This window comes from Erithacus rubecula (assembly GCF_903797595.1).
Source record: "Erithacus rubecula genome assembly, contig: scaffold_431_arrow_ctg1, whole genome shotgun sequence".
NCBI classification, from domain to species: Eukaryota; Metazoa; Chordata; class Aves; order Passeriformes; family Muscicapidae; genus Erithacus; species Erithacus rubecula.
This window is the reverse complement of record NW_027635907.1, coordinates 15,572-34,565: the sequence shown is the minus strand read 5'-3', so window position 1 is coordinate 34,565 and position 18,994 is coordinate 15,572. Positions and strand designations below refer to the sequence as shown.

The following is an 18,994-nucleotide window of genomic DNA, read 5'->3' as shown; positions in this document are numbered from 1 at the left end:
AAATCGCGACTGGGACCCCAAAATCACGACCCTGACCCCCAAACTTCAATCTCAACCCCCAAAATCCCGACTGGGACCCCCAAAATTCCAACTTTGATCCCCAAACTTCAATCTCAACCCCCAAAATTCCAACCTTGATCACCAAAATTCCAATCTCAACCCCCAAATCCCCAACTTCGACCTCCAAATTTCCAACCTTGACCCCCCAAAAATCTCAACCTTGAACCCCAAAACTCCACCCTTGGTCCTCAAAATCTCAACCTTGACCTCCAAAATTCCAACTTTGATCCCCAAAATTCCAATCTCAACCCCCAAAAACCCAACTTTGACCCCCAAAATTCCAACCTTGACCCCCAAAATTCCAACCTTGACCCCAAAATTCCAACCTTGACCCCCAAAATTCCAACCTTGACCCCAAAATTCCAACCTTGACCCCCAAAATTCCAACCTTGACCCCAAAATTCCAACCTTGACCCCCAAAATTCCAACCTTGACCCCAAAATTCCAACTTTGATCCCCAAAATTCCAACTTTGACCCCCAAATCCCCAACCTTGACCCCAAAATTCCAACTTTGACCCCCAAATCCCCAACTTTGACCCCCAAAATTCCAACCTTGACCCCAAAATTCCAACCTTGACCCCAAAAATCCAACCTTGACCCCAAACCCCCAAACTCCACCCCAAACCCCCCCCGGTGACCCCCAGCCCCAAATCTTGACCCCAGAGGTCTCATCAGCCCCTCCCCCCCCCTCCTCTGGGGGGTCTCCCCCCCTTCCCCCCCCCTTTTTTTTGGGGGGTGATTTTTCAGGAAATGAAATAAATCCGTTAATAAATATAATTTTTGTGCAGATGAGGAATTTCCCAACCCCGACCCCCCAACCCCGGGGTGTCCCCTCGGAGGAGAAATCCCCCCAAAAAGTGGGAGGAGCCTCCTCTCTCACAGAGGACCCAAATCCTGCCTTTTTCCCCCAAAAAATGAGGGTTCTGAGGGTCTGGGGGGCGCCTCGGTCACCCCCTCCCAGGAGGGGGGAGGGGTCACAGGGCTGCTGCTCCTTCTGCCAGCACCTGGAAAATGGGGAGGGGGCTCAGGGTTTGGGGTGGAAATTGGGGGATTTGGGGTGGAATTTGGGGGGTTTGGGGTCGAAATTGGGGTTTGGGGGTTGAAACTGGGATTTTTGGGGTTGAAATTTGGGGGTTTTGGGGTGGAAATTGGGGTTTGGGGGTTGAAATTGGGATTTTTGGGGTTGAAATTTGGGGGATTTGGGGTTGAAATTGGGGTTTTGGGGGTCTAAATTGGGGGATTTTTGGGGTCAAAATTGGGGGATTTTGGGGTTGAAATTGGGGGATTTTGGGGTTGAAATTGGGGTTTGGGGTCAAAATTGGGGGATTTTTGGGGTCGAAATTTGGGGGTTTGGGGTTGAAATTGGGGTTTGGGGGTCGCAGTTTGGGTTCTGGAGATCCAAAATTGGGATTTTGGGGTCACAGTTTGAGTTTTGAAGATCCAAAATTGGGATTTTGGGGTCACAGTTTGAGTTTTGAAGATCCCAAATTGGGATTCGGGGATCACAGTTTAGGTTTTGAAGATCCAAAATTTGACTTTGGGGGTCACAGTTTGGATTTTGAAGATCCACATTTGGGGTTTTGAGGTCACAGCCGGATTCTTGAGCGTTTTGACGTCACTGCTCAGGATTTTGGGGCCACAATTTGGATTTTTGGGGCGCAACCTGGGGGTCCCACATCCCCCCACCACCCACCGGCGCCGGCGGCTCCGCCACCTCCGAGCTGGGCTTGTAGGTGTTGTAGGGACCTGTGAGGAGGAGGAGGAAGATGAGGAGGGGGCTGGAGACCCCCGGAGGGTTTTGGGGGGATTCTCCCACCTCGGGGTGGGGGGTGGGTTTCACCTTTCCCGGCGCCCCCCCTGCCGTTGACGTGGTAGATCCCGGTGACGCGGCCGCGCCCCCCGTCCGGCCACGAGTCCTCAGCGCCGACTTTGAGGGGGCTGGGGAGGGGTCGGAGACACCTCAGCCTTCCCGCCCCTCCCCAAAATCTGCCAGACCCCAATTTCGGGGGTGTCTGACCTCCCCAAAATCTGCCAGACCCCAATTTGGGGGTGTCTGAGAACCCCAGAATCTGCCAGACCCCGATTTTGGGGGGTGTCTGAGCTCCCCAAAATCTGCCAGACCCCAATTTTGGGGTGTCTGAGCTCCCCAGAATCTGCCAGACCCCAATTTTGGGGGTGTCTGAGCTCCCCAGAATCTGCCAGACCCCAATTTTGGGGGTGTCTGAGCTCCCCAGAATCTGCCAGACCCCAATTTTGGGGGAGTCTGACCTCCCCAAAACCTGCCAGACCCCAATTTCGGGGGTGTCTGAGCTCCCCAAAATCTGCCAGACCCCAATTTTGGGGGTGTCTGAGCTCCCCAAAATCTGCCAGACCCCAATTTTGGGGGTTGTCTGAGCTCCCCAAAATCTGCCAGACCCCAATTTTGGGGGGTGTCTGAGCTCCCCAAAATCTGCCAGATCCCAATTTCGGGGGTGTCTGACCACCCCAAAATCTGCCAGACCCCAATTTTGGGGGGGTGTCTGAGCTCCCCAAAATCTGCCAGACCCCAATTTCGGGGGTGTCTGAGCTCCCCAACATCTGCCAGACCCCAATTTTGGGGTGTCTGACCTCCCCCAAATCTGCCAGACCCCAATTTTGGGGGAGTCTGACCTCCCCAAAACCTGCCAGACCCCAATTTCGGGGGTGTCTGAGCTCCCCAAAATCTGCCAGACCCAAATTTTGGGTGTGTCTGAGCTCCCCAAAATCTGCCAGACCCCAATTTCGGGGGTGTCTGAGCTCCCCAAAATCTGCCAGACCCCAATTTCGGGGGTGTCTGAGCTCCCCAAAATCTGCCAGACCCCAATTTTGGGCGTCTGAGCTCCCCAAAATCTGCCAGACCCCAATTTTAGGGGTGTCTGACCTCCCCAAAATCTGCCAGACCCCAATTTTGAGGGGTGTCTGAGCTCCCCAAAATCTGCCAGACCCCAATTTCAGGGGTGTCTGACCTCCCCAAAATCTGCCAGACCCCAATTTTGGGGGGTGTCTGAGCTCCCCAAAATCTGCCAGACCCCAATTTCAGGGGTGTCTGACCTCCCCAAAATCTGCCAGACCCCAATTTTGGGGTGTCTGACCTCCCCAACATCTGCCAGACCCCAATGTTGGGGGTGTCTGAGCTCCCCAAAATCTGCCAGATCCCAATTTCGGGGGTGTCTGACCACCCCAAAATCTGCCAGACCCCAATTTTGGGAGGTGTCTGACCTCCCCAAAACCTGCCAGACCCCAATTTTGGGGTGTCTGACCTCCCCAACATCTGCCAGACCCCAATGTTGGGGGTGTCTGAGCTCCCCAAAATCTGCCAGACCCCAATTTTGGGGGTGTCTGAGCTCCCCAGAATCTGCCAGACCCCAATTTTGGAGGGTGTCTGAGCTCCCCAAAATCTGCCAGACCCCAATTTTGGGGGTGTCTGAGCACCCCAGAATCTGCCAGATCCCAATTTCGGGGGTGTCTGACCACCCCAAAATCTGCCAGACCCCAATTTTAGGGGTGTCTGATCTCCCCACCCAGAATCTGCCAGACCCCGATTTTGGGGGGTGTCTGACCTCCCCAAAATCTGCCAGACCCCAATTTCGGGGGTGTCTGAGCTCCCCAGAATCTGCCAGACCCCAATTTTAGGGGTGTCTGAGCACCCCAAAATCTACCAGACCCCAATTTTGGGTGTGTCTGAGCTCCCCAAAATCTGCCAGACCCCAATTTTGGGCGTGTCTGAGCTCCCCAAAATCTGCCAGACCCCAATTTTGGGGGTGTCTGAGCTCCCCAAAATCTGCCAGACCCCAATTTGGGGGTGTCTGAGCTCCCCAAAACCTGCCAGACCCCAATTTCGGGGGAGTCTGACCCCCCCAAAATCTGCCAGACCCCGATTTTGGGGGGTGTCTGACCTCCCCAAAATCTGCCAGACCCCAATTTCGGGGGTGTCTGAGCTCCCCAGAATCTGCCAGACCCCAATTTTGGGGAGGTCTGACCTCCCCAAAACCTGCCAGACCCCAATTTCGGGGGTGTCTGACCTCCCCAACATCTGTCAGACCCCAATTTTGGGGGTGTTTGACCTCCCCAAAATCTGCCAGACCCCAATTTGGAGGTGTCTGACCACCCCAAAATCTGCCAGACCCCAATTTTGGGGGGTGTCTGACCTCCCCAAAATCTGCCAGATCCCAATTTTAGGGGTGTCTGAGCTCCCCAAAATCTGCCAGACCCCAATTTCGGGGGGTGTCTGACCTCCCCAAAATCTGCCAGACCCCAATTTTGGGGGTGTCTGACCTCCCCAAAACCTGCCAGACCCCAATTTTAGGGGTGTCTGACCTCCCCAAAACCTGCCAGACCCCAATTTCGGGGGTGTCTGACCTCCCCAGAATCTGCCAGACCCCAATTTCGGGCGTGTCTGAGCTCCCCAGAATCTGCCAGACCCCAATTTCGGGGGGTGTCTGAGCTCCCCAACATCTGCCAGACCCCAATTTTGGGCGTGTCTGACCTCCCCAAAACCTGCCAGACCCCAATTTCGGGGGTGTCTGACCTCCCCAACATCTGTCAGACCCCAATTTTGGGGGTGTTTGACCTCCCCAAAATCTGCCAGACCCCAATTTGGAGGTGTCTGACCACCCCAAAATCTGCCAGACCCCAATTTTGGGGGGTGTCTGACCTCCCCAAAATCTGCCAGATCCCAATTTTAGGGGTGTCTGAGCTCCCCAAAATCTGCCAGACCCCCAATTTCGGGGGGTGTCTGACCTCCCCAAAATCTGCCAGACCCCAATTTTGGGGGTGTCTGACCTCCCCAAAACCTGCCAGACCCCAATTTCGGGGGTGTCTGACCTCCCCAAAACCTGCCAGACCCCAATTTCGGGGGTGTCTGACCTCCCCAAAATCTGCCAGACCCCAATTTCGGGCGTGTCTGAGCTCCCCAGAATCTGCCAGACCCCAATTTCGGGGGGTGTCTGAGCTCCCCAAAATCTGCCAGACCCCAATTTTGGGGTGTCTGACCTCCCCCGAATCTGCCAGACCCCAATTTTGGGGTGTCTGACCTCCCCAAAATCTGCCAGACCCCAATTTGGAGGTGTCTGACCCCCACAGGGAACCCCTGGGTGGTCTCACCTGGCCCCAGGTGGTTTCTCCCGCCCTCGGCTCAGGCGCACGGCGAGGACGATGCAGAGGATGAGGAGGATGAGGAGGGTCAGCCCCAGCCCCAGCCCCACGCCCAGGCCCAGCCCCAGTTTGCTGATGTGGGTCTGGCAGCGATCACCTGTCGACAGGTACGAGGGCAGGTCCGGGCAGCTGGGGGAGGGGAGAGCTCGTGGGAAGGGTCTTCACCCCCTCCCCGGGTGAGGTGTGGGGGTGGGACCCTCCCAAAAAACCCCTGGGAATCACAGGAGACTCGCCCAGAGATCCATGGGTTGGGGGTTGAGGTGTGGGGAGGGGGTGGTCGAGGGGTTTGGGGGTCAAGGGTTGGATTTGGGGATTGAAGTTGGATTTGGTGATCAAGGGTTGGGTTTTGGGGTCAAGGGTTGAGTTTGGGGGTCAAGGGTTGAGTTTGGGGGTCAATGGTTGGGTTTGGGGGTCAAGGGTTGAGTTTGGGGGTCAAGGGTTGGGTTTTGGGGTCAAGGGTTGGGTGTTGGGGGTCAAGAGTTGAGTTTGGGGGTCAAGGGTTGGATTTGGTGATCAAGGGTTGGGTTTTGGGGTCAAGGGTTGAGTTTGGGGGTCAAGGGTTTGGGTTTGGGGGTCAAGGGTTGAGTTTGGGGGTCAAGAGTTGAGTGTTGGGGGTCAAGGGTTGAGTTTGGGGTCAAGGGTTGAATTTAGGGGGTCAAGGGTTGAGTGTTGGGGGTCAAGGGTTGGGTTTGGGTGTCAAGGGTTGGATTTGGGGGTCAAGAGTTGAGTGTTGGGTTCAACGGTTGAGTTTGGGGGTCAAGGGTTGGGTGTTGGGGTCAATGGTTGAGTTTGGGGGTCAAGGGTTGGGTGTTGGGGTCAATGGTTGAGTTTGGGGGTCAAGAGTTGAGTGTTGGGGTCAACGGTTGAGTTTGGGGGTCAAGGGTTGGGTGTTGGGGTCAATGGTTGAGTTTGGGGGTCAAGAGTTGAGTGTTGGGGTCAACGGTTGAGTTTGGGGGTCAAGGGTTGGGTGTTGGGAGCCAAGGGTTGAGTTTGGGGGCCAAGAGTTGGGTGTTGGGGTCAAGGGTTGGGTTTGGTGATCAATGGTTGGGTTTGGTGATCAAGGGTTGGGTTTGGTGATCAATGGTTGGGTTTGGGGATCAAGGGTTGGGTTTGGGGGTCAAGGGTTGGGTTTGGGAGTCAAGGGTTGGATTTGGGGGTCAAGAGTTGAGTGTTGGGGTCAACGGTTGGGTTTGGTGATCAATGGTTGAGTTTGGGGGCCAAGAGTTGAGTGTTGGGGTCAAGGGTTGGGTTTGGTAATCAATGGTTGGGTTTGGTGATCAATGGTTGGGTTTGGGGGTCAAGGGTTGGGTTTGGGGGTCAAGGGTTGGGTTTGGTGATCAATGGTTGGGTTTGGTGATCAATGGTTGGGTGTTGGGGGTCAAGGGTTGGGTTTGGGGGCCAATGGTTGAGTGTTGGGGTCAAGGGTTGGGTTTGGTGATCAATGGTTGGGTTTGGTGATCAATGGTTGGGTTTGGGGGTCAAGGGTTGGGTTTGGGGGTCAATGGTTGGGTTTCAGGGGTCAAGGGTTGGGTGTTGGGGGTCAATGGTTGGGTTTCGGGGGTCAATGGTTGGGTTTGGTGATCAATGGTTGGGTTTGGGGGTCAAGGGTTGGGTTTGGGGGTCAAGGGTTGGGTTTGGTGATCAATGGTTGGGTTTGGGGGTCAATGGTTGGGTTTGGTGATCAATGGTTGGGTTTGGGGGTCAAGGGTTGGGTTTGGGGGTCAAGGGTTGGGTTTGGGGGTCAAGGTTGGGTTTGGGGGGCAGGAGTTGGAGTTGGAGTTGAGTGTTGAGTGTTGAAGTCAAGGTTGAGTGTTGGGGTCAAGGGTTGGGCCTTGCTAGGGTGGGCGTGACCTGGTTGGGCATGGCCTGGTTGGGCGTGTCCGGGATGGGCGTGGCTGGGATGGACGTGACCCAGGTGGTTGCAATTTGGGTGGGCGTGGCCTGGGACGGGCGTGACCAGGATGGGCGTGGCCAGGGGGAGAGTGACTGGGGGTGGGAATGACTGGGGGTGTGGGTGTGTCCAGTGTGAGCGAGTCTGGGATGGGCGTGCCCAGGGATGGGCGTGCCCAGGAATGGGCGTGGCCAGGGTGGGCGTGGCCAGGGTGGGCATGGCCAGGGTGGGCGTGGCCAGGGGGAGAGTGACTGGGGGTGGGAATGACTGGGGGTGTGGGTGTGTCCGGTGTGGGTGTGTCCAGTGTGAGCGAGTCTGGGATGGGCGTGCCCAGGGATGGGCGTGGCCAGGGTGGGCGTGCCCAGGGTGGGCGTGGCCAGGGGGAGAGTGACTGGGGGTGGGAATGACCGGTGATGGGTGTGCCCGGGGATGGGCGTGCCCATTGATGGGCGTGTCCCGGGATGGGCGTGCCCATTGATGGGCGTGTCCCGGGATGGGCGTGCCCAGTGATGGGTGTGTCCCATGCTGGGCGTGTCCAGGGATGGGTGTGCCCTGTGATGGGCGTGTCCAGGGTGGGCGTGTTCAGGGTGGGCGTGTCCAGGGATGGGTGTGACTGGGATGGGCGTTCCCTGTGATGGGCGTGTCCAGGGTGGGCGTGTCCAGGGATGGGTGTGACTGGGTTGGGGTGCCCAGTGATGGGCGTGTCCGGGATGGGCATGTCCCATGCTGGGCGTGTCCAGGGATGGGTGTGACTGGGATGGGCGTGCCCTATGATGGGCGTGTCCAGGGTGGGCGTGGCCACTCACAAGCAGCGCGGGCCGTGGCTGGTGACGCGGCAGAGCCCGTGGCCGCAGTCGAAGGCGCCGGGCACGTTGAGGGTGCAGTTGGTGACGCAGAGCAGCCCCGTGGCCGTGCGCAGCGGGAAGTAGAACCGGCTGAAATTCGCCGGCGCGTGCCGACGGCACAGCTCTGCGGAGCCGCGCTGCCGTCAGCAGCACGCCAGGTGTGCGCCCAGGTGTGCGCCCAGGTGTGTCCCCAGGTGTGTGCCCAGGTGTGTGCCCAGGTATGTGCCCAGGTGTGTCCCCAGGTGTGTGCCCAGGTGTGTCCCCAGGTGTGTGCCCATCTGTGTGCTCAGGTGTCCCCAGCTGTGTCCCCAGGTGTGTCCCCAGGTGTGTGCCCATCTGTGTGCTCAGGTGTCCCCAGGTGTGTCCCCAGGTGTGTCCCCAGCTGTGTCCCCAGCTGTGTCCCCAGCTGTGTGCCCAGCTGTGTGCCGAGGTGTGTGCCCAGGTGTGTGTCCAGGTGTGTGCCCAGGTGTGTGCCCAGGTGTCCCCAGGTGTGTGCCCAGCTGTGTGTCCAGCTGTGTGCCCAGCTGTGTCCCCAGGTGTCTTCAGTGTCCCCAGGTGTGTCCCCAGTGTCCATAGGTGTGTCCCCAGGTGTCTCCAGCTGTCACCACTGTCCCCAATGTGTCCCCAGGTGTCCCCAGTGTCCCCAATGTGCCCCCAGTTTCCCCAGGTGTGTCCCCAGGTGTCTCCAGGTGTGTCCCCAGGTGTCTCCAGGTGTGTCCCCAGGTGTCCCCAGGTGTGTCCCCAGGTGTCCCCCAGGTGTCCCCAGGTGTCCCCAGGTACCCCCAGGTGTTCCCAGTGTCCCCCAGGTGTGTCCCCAGGTACCCCCAGGTGTCCTCAGGTGTCCCCAGGTGTTCCCCAGGTGTGTCCCCAGGTGTTCCCCAGGTGTCCCCCAGGTGTTCCCCAGGTGTGTCCCAGGTATCCCCAGGTGTGTCCCAGGTGTTCCCCAGGTGTGTCCCCAGGTGTTCCCCAGGTGTGTCCCCAGGTGTCCCCCAGGTATCCCCAGGTGTCCCCAGGTGTCCCCAGGTGTGTCCCCAGGTGTTCCCCAGGTGTGTCCCCAGGTACCCCCAGGTGTCCCCAGGTGTCCCCAGGTGTCCCCAGCCCGCACTCACCGGTGTCGTTGAGTGCCGGCGTCGCCGCTCTGGTGGCTCTGATACAGAGATCCCGTGGATCCCACGGATCCCATGGATCCCATTCAATCCCACGGATCCCATTCAATCCCATGGATCCCATTCAATCCCATGGATCCCATCCCATTGATCCCATTGATCCCATCCCATGGATCCCATTGATCCCACTGATTCCATCCCATCCCATCCCATCCCATCCCATCCCATCCCATCCCATCCCATCCCATCCCATGGATCCCATGGATCCCACGGATCCCATCCCAATCCCATGGATCCCATCCCATCCCATGGATCCCATTGATCCCATGTATCCCATTGATCCCATCCCATTTCATCCCATGGATCCCATGGATCCTATCCCATGGATCCCATTGATCCCATTGATCCCATGTATCCCATTGATCCCATCCCATCCCATTCCATCCCATGGATCCCATCCCATTCCACGGATCCCACAGATCCCATCCCATCCCATCAATCCCATTGATCCCATGGATCCCATCCCATCCCATGGATCCCATCCCATCCCATGGATCCCATCCCATCCCATGGATCCCATTGATCCTATGGATCCCACAGATCCCATCCCATCCCATGGATCCCATCCCATCCCATGGATCCCATTGATCCTATGGATCCCACAGATCCCATCCCGTCCCATCGATCCCACAGATCCCATCCCATACCATCGATCCCACAGATCCCATCCCATCCCGTCGATCCCATTGATCCCATGGATCCCACAGATCCCATCCCATCCCATCCCATCCCATCGATCCCATTGATCCCATGGATCCCATCCCATCCCATCGATCCCATTGATCCCATGGATCCCATCCCATCCCATGGATCCCATTGATCCCATGGATCCCATCCCATCCCATGGATCCCATCCCATCTCATCGATCCCATTAATCCCATGGATCCCATTGATCCCATCCCATCCCATGGATCCCATTGATCCTATGGATCCCACAGATCCCATCCCATCCCATCCCATCGATCCCACAGATCCCATCCCATCCCATCCCATCGATCCCACAGATCCCATCCCATCCCATCGATCCCATTGATCCCATCCCACCCTCGCCCACCTCAGGCTCGGGCCGGACACGTTCCGGTCAGTCCCATCCACCTGCGGACACAGGGAGCGGTCACTTGGGGCAGGGGGCTTGGGGGGGCTGGGGGACCTTGGGATGGACATGGGATGGACACTGGGATGGACATGGGATGGACACAGGATGAACATGGGATGGACACTGGGATGGACACTGGGATGGACACGGGATGGACATTGGGATGGACACTGGGATGGACACTGGGATGGACACTGGGATGGACATTGGGATGGACATGGGATGGACACTGGGATGGACACGGGATGGACACTGGGATGGACACTGGGATGGACACGGGATGGACATGGGATGGACATGGGATGGACACTGGGATGGACACTGGGATGGACATGGGATGGACACGGGATGGACATTGGGATGGACACTGGGATGGACACGGGATGGACATTGGGATGGACACCGGGATGGACACTGGGATGGACACTGGGATGGACACTGGGATGGATATTTGATGGACACTGGGATGGACACGGGATGGACATTGGGGTGGACATGGGATGGACACTGGGATGGATATTTGATGGACACTGGGATGGACAGGGGATGGACACGGGGGTGGACATGGGGGTGGACAGGGGATGGACACTGTGAAGGACACTGGGATGGACACTGGGGTGGACGTTGGGATGGACACTGGGATGGACACTGGGATGGACCCTTGGGATGGCCACTGAGATGGACATGGGATGGACATTGGAATGGACATTGGTGTGTCCCTTGGGATGGACACTGGGATGGACATCAGGGTGACCCTGAGGGTCCCTCAGCCTGCCCCCCCCCCCACCATCCCCCCCTCCGGCCACTCACCGTCCGGCTGATGTCCACAGCGAATCGCCGGTGCCGGGGGGACGCCGCGCCCGCCGTGTCCACCGCGGCCACCAAAGGTCCCAGCTCTGCGGGGACAGCGCGTGCCCGTCACCCGGGGACCCTCGGGGGGGCGGGGGTCCCGGGTGGGCGTGTCCCCCGACCCTTACCTGCCGTCAGGTTGATGGTGGCGGCGCCGAACTCGCAGCGGGCGCCGTCAGTGTTGGGGGGGCACAGGCACATCACACCCGTCCAGAACCCCCCGTTCACGCAGGGGTCTGTGGGGGGACACCAGGGCGTGGGGACCCCAGTGGGGGCACTGGGACCCCCGGGACCCCCCTCACATTTATACCCAGATGGGCTCAGCATCACCAAACCCTCGATTTTGGGGTAAAATAAAGGGAAAATCCAATTCCTGGTTCCATCCCCACCATCCTTGGGGGGAGGTTTTGGGGGGAAACACCCCCAAAACACCCACGGATTTGGGGAGGGGTCTCCCCACGCCAGGCAAAGCCACCATCCCAGTTCCACCCAGTTACCTCTCAATTTTGGGGGGAAAATCAGGAAAAAACCAATTCCTGCTTCCACCATCCCCCCTGCTCTTCCCACGTGGGTGGGGGGCAGCACCCCCAAAACACCCCCAGATTTGGGGAGGGGTCTCCCCACCCAGTGCAGCGCCACCATCCCACTTCTCCCATCACTTCCCCCTCCAATTTTGGGGTAAAACCAGGAAAAAAAAAAAAAAATCAATTCCCATTCCATCCTCCTGGGTGGGGGGGGGCAACACCCCCGGGATTTGGGGAGGGGGTCTCCCCACCCCAACCAACCTCTGGTGGTGGGCACGGTGGTGGTCGTGGTTCTCCTGGTGGCTCTGGTGCGGCGCGGGGGCGTGGCCGGGTGGGCAGTGGTGGGTCTGGGGTCTTCACAGCGGGGGCCAGCAAAGCCGGGGGGGCAGTAGCACTGGGTGCCCACCGCGGTGCCCCCGTGGAGACAGGCGCTATTTGGGTCTGGGGTCTCGCAGCGCGGCCCCGCCCTGCCCGGGGGGCAGATGCAGCGCGCTCCCACCGCGGTGCTGCCGCCGGCGCAGCGGTCATTTGGGTCTGGGGTCTCGCAGGTGGGGCCGGAGAAGCCGGGGGGGCACAGGCAGCGCGTGCGGTTGGGGACGCCCCCGTTGTGACACACGACTGGGGAGGGGAGGGGGACACGCTGAGGGGGGGGGCGGGGTGGGGAGGGGGCTTTGGGTAAAATGGGGAGACCCCCGGGAAGGAGACCCCAGCCCAAGAGACCCCCGGGAAAGAGACCCCAGCCCAAGAGAACCCCGGGAAGGAGACCCCAGCCCAAGAGACCCCCGGGAAAGAGACCCCAGCCCAAGAGACCCCCGGGAAAGAGACCCCAGCCCAGGAGAACCCCAGGAAGGAGACCCCAGCCCAAGAGACCCCCGGGAAAGAGACCCCAGCCCAAGAGACCCCCGGGAAGGAGACCCCAGCCCAGGAGAACCCCGGGAAAGAGACCCCAGCCCAAGAGACCCCCGGGAAAGAGACCCCAGCCCAGGAGAACCCCAGGAAGGAGACCCCAGCCCAAGAGACCCCCGGGAAGGAGACCCCAGCCCAGGAGACCCCCGGGAAGGAGACCCCAGCCCAAGCGACCCCCGGGAAGGAGACCCCAGCCCAGGAAATCCATAGAAAGGAGACCCCAGCCCAGGAAATCCATAGAAAGGAGACCCCAGCCCAAAAAATCCATGGGAAGGAGACCCCAGCCCAAGAGACACCAGGAATGAGACCCCCACCCCAAAACCTCCATGGGAAAGAGACCCCAGCCCAAGAGACACCAGGAATGAGACCCCAGCCCAGAAAATCCATGGGATGGAGACCCCAGCCCAAGAGACCCCAGGAAGGAGACCTCAGTCCAGGAGACCCCCAGGAAGGAGACCCCAGCCCAAAAAACCCTCCTGACCCCAGAGAGGAGACCCCTCCCACCCCAGAGACCCCCCAGGACACTCACTGGCCGGGGGGCTGGAGCCGTGGGGGAGGTACAGGCAGATGGTGGCCACGGTGGCCGTGCTGGTGACAAAGTCCCTGGTGGTGCCATTGGTGACAGGGGTTGTTGTTGTTGTCATGGTGATAAAGTCACCATAGGTGCCATCGGTGACAGGAGTTGTTGTTGTCATAGTGACAAAGTCACCATAGGTGCCATCGGTGACAGGGGTGGTTGTCATGGTGATAAAGTCACCATAGGTGCCATCGGTGACAGGGGTTGTTGTCATGGTGATAAAGTCACCGTAGGTGCCATCGGTGACAGGGGTTGTTGTCATGGTGATAAAGTCACCATAGGTGCCATCGGTGACAGGGGTTGTTGTCATGGTGATAAAGTCACTGTAGGTGCCATCGGTGACAGGAGTTGTTGTTGTCATGGTGATAAAGTCACCATAGGTGCCATCGGTGACAGGGGTTGTTGTCATGGTGATAAAGTCACTGTAGGTGCCATCGGTGACAGGAGTTGTTGTTGTTGTCATGGTGACAAAGTCCCTGTTGGTCCCAGCAGAGAGGTGACCTGGTGGCCCGGTGACTTCGGTGGCATTGGGTGTGGTCTCGGTGACATTGGGTGTGGTCTCGGTGACATTGGGTGTGGTCTCGGTGTCATTGGGTGTGGCTGGCGCTGAGGTGACATTGGCAGGGGCCACTGGGCGGCTCTCCGGGGTGGTGGCCCTGGTGTCACTTTTCAGGGTGGTGGCCCTGCCGTGGCCTCCCAGGTGTCCTGGTGGCACCGTCACGGTGTCACTTTCCACGGTGGTGGCCACTGGTGTGGCATCAGTGTCACCTTCTACGGGGGTGGCATCAGTGTCACCTTCTATGGGGGTGGCATCGGTGTCACCTTCTATGGGGGTGGCATCAGTGTCACCTTCTATGGGGGTGGCCTCAGTGTCACCCTCGGTGGCCGTGGTGTCACTTTCCATGGCTGTGGTGTCACCCTCCACCGTGGTGGCCCTGGCGTGGCTCCTCACCGGCGTGGCCGTGACATTTCTCACCCGGCGAGTGACCGGCGGCGGTGGCGTGGTGGTGACCACTGCGGTGGTGGCCTTGGGGACACGTCCACCCCTGACCCCAGTGTCCCTGTCTGTGGTCACCATGTCATGGTCTGTGTTGGTGCTGACCACTGTGTCACCCTCCATGGTGGTCACCACGTCACTGACCGTGTGTTCGCTGACCACTGTGTCACTCTCCATGGTGGTCACCACGTCACTGACCGTGTGTTCGCTGACCACTGTGTCACCCTCCATGGTGGTCACCACGTCACTGGTGGTGTTGGCACTGACCACTGCTGTGGTGGCCTTGGGGACACGTCCACCCCTGACCCTGATGTCCCTGTCTGTGGTCACCACGTCATGGTCCGTGCTGGTCACCACATCATGGTCTGTGTTGGCACTGACCACTGTGTCACCCTCCATGGTGGTCACCACATCACTGACCATGTTGTCACTGACCACGTCACTGACCGTGTTGTCACTGACCACAGTGGTGACCCTTCCCCCCGCAGGTCTGGCTGTGACATTCCTCTCCCGCCGCGCCGGCGCCGTGTCCGTGCCGTTCTCCGTGGCGGTGGTGGCTGTCACCGTGTCATTTGTCACCGTGTCGTTTGTCACCGTGCCATTTGTCACCGTGTCATTTGTCACCATGCCGTTTGTCACTGCACCGTCCATCCTTGTGCCATTTGTCACCGTTCCGTTTGTCACCATGTCATTTGTCACCGTTCCGTTTGTCACCGTTCCGTTTGTCACCATGTCATTTGTCACTGTTCCGTTTGTCACCGTGCCGTTTGTCACTTTGCCGTTTGTCACCATTCCATTCGTCACCGTGCCGTTTCTCACCGTTCCGTTTGTCACCATTCCATTCGTCACCTTTCCATTTCTCACCTCTCCGTTTGCCGCCGTCCCCTCTCCGCCTGTCACCGTCACCGCGCCCGTGCCGGTGCACTCGCACCGCGGTCCCCAAGCTGCCGGCGGGCACCGGCAGCCGCCCCGGTGCAGGGTGCCGCCGTTGAGGCAGGAGCGCGGCCGCTCGCGGCGCTGGCAGGCGGCGCCGCCGAAGCCGGGCGGGCACACGCAGCCCGTGCCGAAGGCGCTGCCGCCGTTTTGGCAGGCGCTGCCGGGCCGGCGCTGCCGGCACCGCGGGCCCCCGAAGCCCGGCGGGCAGTAGCAGGCGGTGCCCACGGCGGTGCCGCCGTTCTGGCAGGCGCCGGACGGGTCCGGGCTCTGGCAGCGCCGGCCGGAGCGGCCGGGGGGACACACGCAGAGGTGACCGACAGCGGTGCCGCCGTTGGAGCAGGGGGCTGCGGGAGGGGAGGGGGGGTCACCAAATTGGGGATGGAATGGAATGGGGGTCACCAAACTGGGGAGATGAGAGTGTCACCAAATTGGGGATGGGATGGGGGGGTCACCAAATTGGGGAGATGAGAGTGTCACCAAATTGGGGATGGGATTGAGGGGGTCACCAAACTGGGGATGGGATTGAGGGGGTCACCAAATTGGGGAGATGAGAGTGTCACCAAATTGGGGATGGGATGGGGGTGTCACCAAAATTGGGGATGGGATGGGAGTCACCAAATTGGGGATGGGATGGGAGTCACCAAATTGGGGAGATGGGATGGGGGGGTCACCAAATTGGGGATGGGGTTGAGGGGGTCACCAAATTGGGGAGATGAGAGTGTCACCAAATTGGGGATGGGATTGAGGGGGTCACCAAATTGGGGATGGGATGGGGGTCACCAAATTGGGGATGGGATGGGATGGGGGTCACCAAACTGGGGATGGGATGGGGGGGGTCACCAAATTGGGGATGGGATGGGGGGGGTCACCAAATTGGGGATGGGATGGATGGGATGGGATGGGATGGGATGGGATGGGATGGGATGGGATGGGATGGGATGGGATGGGATGGGATGGGATGGGATGGGATGGGATGGGATGGGATGGGATGGGGGTGTCCCCAAAGTGAGAAAGGAACTGGGAATTTGTCCCCAAACTGGGAAAGGGAACTGGGAGTCTGTCCCCAAACTGGGAAAGGGAACTGGGAACCTGTGCCCAAATTGGGAAAGGGAACTGGGAACCTATCCCCAAACTGGGAAAGGGAAACAGCGTCTGTCTCCAAATTGGAAATGGGAATTGGGAATCTGTCCCCAGACTGGGAAAGGGAACTGGGAGTGGGAACTGGGGGTCTGTCCCCAAACTGGGAAAGGGAACTGGGAATTTGTCCCCAGACTGGGAAAGGGAACTGGGAGTGGAAACTGGGAGTCTGTCCCCAAACTAGGAATGGCAACTGGGAACCTGCGCCCAAATTGGGAAAGGGAACTGAGAACCTATCCCCAGACTGGGAACCTGTCCCCAAACTGGGAAAGGGAACTGGGAACCTGTCCCCAAACTGGGAACCTGTCCCCAAACTGGGAAAGGGAACTGGGAACCTGTCCCCAAACTGGAAAATGGACACAGGGTCTGTCTCCAAATTGGAGGAGGGAACTGGGAATTTGTCCCCAAACTGGGAAAGGGAACTGGGAATTTGTCCCTAAACTGGAAAGGGAACTGGGAGTCTGTGCCCAAACTGGGACAGGGAAGTGGGGATCCATTCCCTAACTGGGAAAGGGAACTGGGAGTCTTTCCCCAAACTGGAAAAGGGACCCAGGAATTTGCCACCAATCTGGGAAAAGGAACTGGGAGTGGGAACTGGGAATTTGTCCCCAAACTGGAAAATGGACACAAGGATCTGTCCCCAAACTGGAGAAGGGAACAGGGAACCTGTCCCCAGACTGGGAAAGGGAACTGGGAACCTGTCCCCAAACTGGGAAAGGGAACTGGGAACCTGTCCCCAGACTGGGAAAGGCAACTGGGAACCTATCCCCAGACTGGGAAAGGCAACTGGGAACCTGTCCCCAAACTGGGAACCTGTCCCCAAACTGGGATCCCTCCCCAAACTGGGATCCTGTCCCCAAACTGGGATCCTATCCCAAACTGGATTCTCTCCCCAAACTGGGATCCTGTCCCCAAACTGGGATCCTATCCCCAAACTGGGATCCTCTCCCCAAACTGGGATCCTATCCCCAAACTGGGATCTCTCCCCAAACTGGGATCTCTCCCCAAACTGGGAACCTGTCCCCAAAGTGGGAAAGGGAACTGGGAACCTGTCCCCAAACTGGGATCTCTCCCCAAACTGGGAACCTGTCCCCAAAGTGGGAAAGGGAACTGGGAACCTGTCCCCAAACTGGGATCTCTCCCCAAACTGGGAACCTGTCCCCAAACTGGGAAAGGGAACTGGGATCCTATCCCCAAACTGGGATCTCTCCCCAAACTGGGATCCTGTCCCCAAACTGGGATCCTGTCCCCAAACTGGGATCCTGTCCCCAAACTGGGATCTCTCCCCAAACTGGGATCCTGTCCCCAAACTGGGATCTCTCCCCAAACTGGGATCCTATCCCCAAACTGGGATCTCTCCCCAAACTGGGAACCTGTCCCCAAACTGGGAAAGGGAACTGGGAACCTGTCCCCAGACTGGGAACCTGTCCCCAAACTGGGAACCTGTCCCCAAACTGGGAAAGAGAACTGGGAACCTATCCCCAAACTGGGAACCTGTCCCCAAACTGGGAACCTGTCCCCAAACTGGGAAAGGGAACTGGGAACCTATCCCCAAACTGGGAAAGTGAACTGGGAACCTGTCCCCAAACTGGGAACCTGTCCCCAAACTGGGAAAGGGAACTGGGAACCTGTCCCCAAACTGGGAAAGGGAACTGGGAATCTCTCCCCAAACTGGGATCTCTCCCCAAACCGGGATCTCTCCCCAAACTGGGAACCTGTCCCCAAACTGGGATCTCTCCCCAAACTGGGATCCTGTCCCCAAACTGGGATCTCTCCCCAAACTGGGATCTCTCCCCAAACTGGGAACCTGTCCCCAAACTGGGAAAGGGAACTGGGAACCTGTCCCCAGACTGGGAACCTGTCCCCAAACTGGGAACCTGTCCCCAAACTGGGAAAGGGAACTGGGAACCTGTCCCCAGACTGGGAACCTGTCCCCAAACTGGGAACCTGTCCCCAAACTGGGAAAGGGAACTGGGAACCTGTCCCCAGACTGGGAACCTGTCCCCAAACTGGGAACCTGTCCCCAAACTGGGAAAGGGAACTGGGAACCTGTCCCCAAACTGGGAAAGGGAACTGGGATCTCTCCCCAAACTGGGATCCTGTCCCCAAACTGGGATCTCTCCCCAAACTGGGATCTCTCCCCAAACTGGGATCTCTCCCCAAACTGGGACTGGGATCCCCTGGTCTCTCCCGGGCTGTTCCAACACTCGCCGGACCCTCCCAAACAAAAACCCCAAAATCCCCCCAAAATCCCCCCAAAATCCGAACCCCCCCCACCCCCAGCTCACCTGGCAGCGCCTCCGGAGCGCCGAGGATGAGGAGGGGGCTGAGGATGAGGATGAGGAGGGGGCTGAGGATGAGGAGGGGGATGAAGGCGCCGCCACCCTGCCCCATCCTGGAGGAGCCTCTGGGGCCGCGCCGGCGGCTCCGGGATTTTTGGGAGGCGAGGCCGGTGAACAATTCCTGAGTCACGGATTTTATCAAATGAAACGGGGCGGGAAAAGCAACAGAAAATGAAATATAAATCAAATTAAACAGGGAGGGAAAAGGAACAAAAAAACGAAATAAATCAAATTAAACAGGGAGGGAAAAACAACAAAAAAACCGAAATAAATCAAATTAAACAGGGAGGGAAAATCGACGGGAAAGGAAATGAAATAAATTAAACAGGGAGGGAAAAACAACAAAAAAAACGAAATAAATCAAATGAAACAGGGAGGGAAAAGCAACAAAAAAAAAGAAATATAAATCAAATTAAACAGGGAGGGAAAAGAAATGGGAAATGAAAAAAATCAAACAGGGAGAGAAAAGCAACAAAAAAAAGAAATATAAATTA

General features: G+C 58.4%; 1 protein-coding gene across 1 annotated transcript; it reads right to left on the bottom strand.

Annotated features, from left to right (window-relative positions):
- Positions 1 to 1,006: 1,006 nt before the first annotated feature.
- Positions 1,007 to 18,552, bottom strand: LOC306816195 (uncharacterized protein; the record flags this gene model as incomplete). The annotated part of the gene is made up of 12 exons (XM_079332672.1): positions 1,007 to 1,065; positions 1,755 to 1,807; positions 1,902 to 1,999; positions 5,183 to 5,362; positions 7,931 to 8,093; positions 9,079 to 9,116; positions 10,191 to 10,231; positions 11,043 to 11,128; positions 11,210 to 11,317; positions 11,867 to 12,223; positions 13,041 to 15,365; positions 18,447 to 18,552. 12 exons carry the CDS (start codon positions 18,550 to 18,552, stop codon positions 1,036 to 1,038), a joined length of 3,585 nt encoding a protein of 1,194 aa, XP_079188798.1. The 3' UTR covers positions 1,007 to 1,035.
- Positions 18,553 to 18,994: the final 442 nt, after the last annotated feature.